The 1,975-nt window shown below is 51.1% G+C and overlaps 1 protein-coding gene across 1 annotated transcript; it reads left to right on the top strand.

The window, feature by feature from the left end:
• Positions 1–66: 66 nt before the first annotated feature.
• On the top strand, positions 67–794 carry MONBRDRAFT_25062 (uncharacterized protein; the record flags this gene model as incomplete). Its single annotated transcript, XM_001745412.1, has 2 exons — positions 67–536; positions 701–794. The coding sequence occupies 2 exons, from the start codon at positions 67–69 to the stop codon at positions 792–794; spliced, it is 564 nt and encodes a 187-aa protein (XP_001745464.1).
• Positions 795–1,975: the final 1,181 nt, after the last annotated feature.

The raw sequence follows: 1,975 nt of genomic DNA, 5'->3' as shown, positions 1-1,975 counted from the left end.
CGCACCAAATACACCAAGCAAAAAACGGGAAGCGGTTACCTCAAGCCTGAGGATACCACGCAGTTGATGTATGATCTGCCCGGCACCACGTCCAGTTTTGACTATTGCGTGCTCGACACGGACTTTATGTTTTCGTATGAAACGAGCCTGCAGGAGAAGGTGAACGGCAAGCACATTTATCGGTCGTTCTGGAACCGGGCACCCATTGTGCCCCCGCTAATGGAAGCCTTTGCCATGGACATCTCGCGGCCCATCGTTTACCTCTGGTCGTTTTCCCACAAGGAGTTTGAGCTGATGTTGGATCAGGAGCGCTCTGTGCTCAACGCACTCGCGGTTCACAACGCGAACATCCAGCACATCAACATCATGATCTTCCCCAAGGGTGTCACAAGCTTGATCAGCACGTCCAGGAAAAGCGACTGGTCGTGTCAGCAATACTTGGCCGCGGTGGAGGCCAACCTCAACAAAAAGCGCCGCCTTGCATGCGACCAGGCCTCGGAGTTGCCCAACTACACCGTGCGCAAGGAATTGCCCAAGTAAGGACACACACACACAGAGAGAGACTGAAAAGAGAAACAAGACGAAAAAAACAAAAACAGAGGAATGGAAAATGGGGGCACACTTGGATGGCAGAGTGTGCAGGCTGTTTACTTATTAAAGCACGCTTGCATGTGTGTTTGCGTGTGCACGTGATTTTTAGGTATCGGATCTACCTCATGGATCCGGATTACTTCAGAAAACCCAAGCTCTTGGACGTGGAGACATGCGCACCCGAATTTGAGAGCAAGAAGTAAAAACGTCACTACCTTATGCCTCATGATTTATGTTATAATTTGTTGCTGTACTTGCCTTATAATGCCCTAGGAGTGGCTTTTCACCAGTCACTACTGCCCTTGCCACTTGTGACCTGCTTTTGCGTTCGGAACCTGTTGCCCATAAAGGAAGGATCGTCACGCATCAATTACATGATATTACCATTACAATTATGCGAACGGTTGCTTTTCTTGGCGTTTATCGACACTTGATCCTTTAACACTCACTTGAGAAAGCTTCGGATGGCACACCTGAGACAATTGGAAAGAAGGCGCCGCCGTTTTTTGCTGTTGATAACCCCGTTGTTGATGGAAGGCCACTGCCTGCTTGAAGCATGTAAAAACGATTGCTGACTGAGAGTTGGAATTTTTTTTTTTTTTTTTGTTCATTTCTGTTAGCGTCAAATCCGTGCTTCCACGCATTTGAACACTCCCACTGCTTTCGCACACACTCAGCATCGGTCGCTATGGGTCTTCCTATTGGTATTCCATAGCTACGACGACCTCACACATTGACACCTACTTTTGGACCCCCTGGGCTTGATCCTCCTCGTGGCAGTCACATGAGTAAACACCGCGTGTGACGCGGTCCCCACGATGCCTGGGCAGCTGCCCTGGGGCAATAAGCTTGTGGCTACTGTTGTTTCCCTTTGTTGTGACACCTGCGGTCGGGCACGAGTTGCACTTTCCCTATCCTCGGGATTGAGCGACTCTACAGCTATTCTAACGGTGCACCTGGTCTGGTCACTGTGAATGCTTGCCGACCGCAGGTACGTCAAGCCCTCTGCCATTCTGTCTTCCCCTTGCTCTCCTGTGTGCTCTGCTCTCTTGTGACTTTCCCTATCCTCGGGATTGAGCGACTCTACAGCTATTCTAACGGTGCACCTGGTCTGGTCACTGTGAATGCTTGCCGACCGCAGCTGGTTCAATTGACCTCAAGACACCACCAAAGCTTTCGCTCCGCTCCGACGGACGTCTCTCAAACCTCTCTCAAAACGCTTCCTCAAACCTACGCGCTTCCTCGCAACCCAAAGACGGCCTCCAGACGTGCTGGAGCCTGACATGGTAGCGATTGAAAACTTCGATCGACCGACCGCCCTTCTTCAATCTTTGCGCTGGATAGCATGTCCTCGCGCACCCGTTCGCGAACTGGGCCCCCTGGC

This window comes from Monosiga brevicollis, genomic scaffold (assembly GCF_000002865.3).
Source record: "Monosiga brevicollis MX1 MONBRscaffold_8 genomic scaffold, whole genome shotgun sequence".
Lineage (NCBI taxonomy): Eukaryota > Choanoflagellata > Craspedida > Salpingoecidae > Monosiga > Monosiga brevicollis.
Note: the sequence above shows the minus strand (reverse complement) of the source record. Positions and strands in the feature narration are given on the sequence as shown.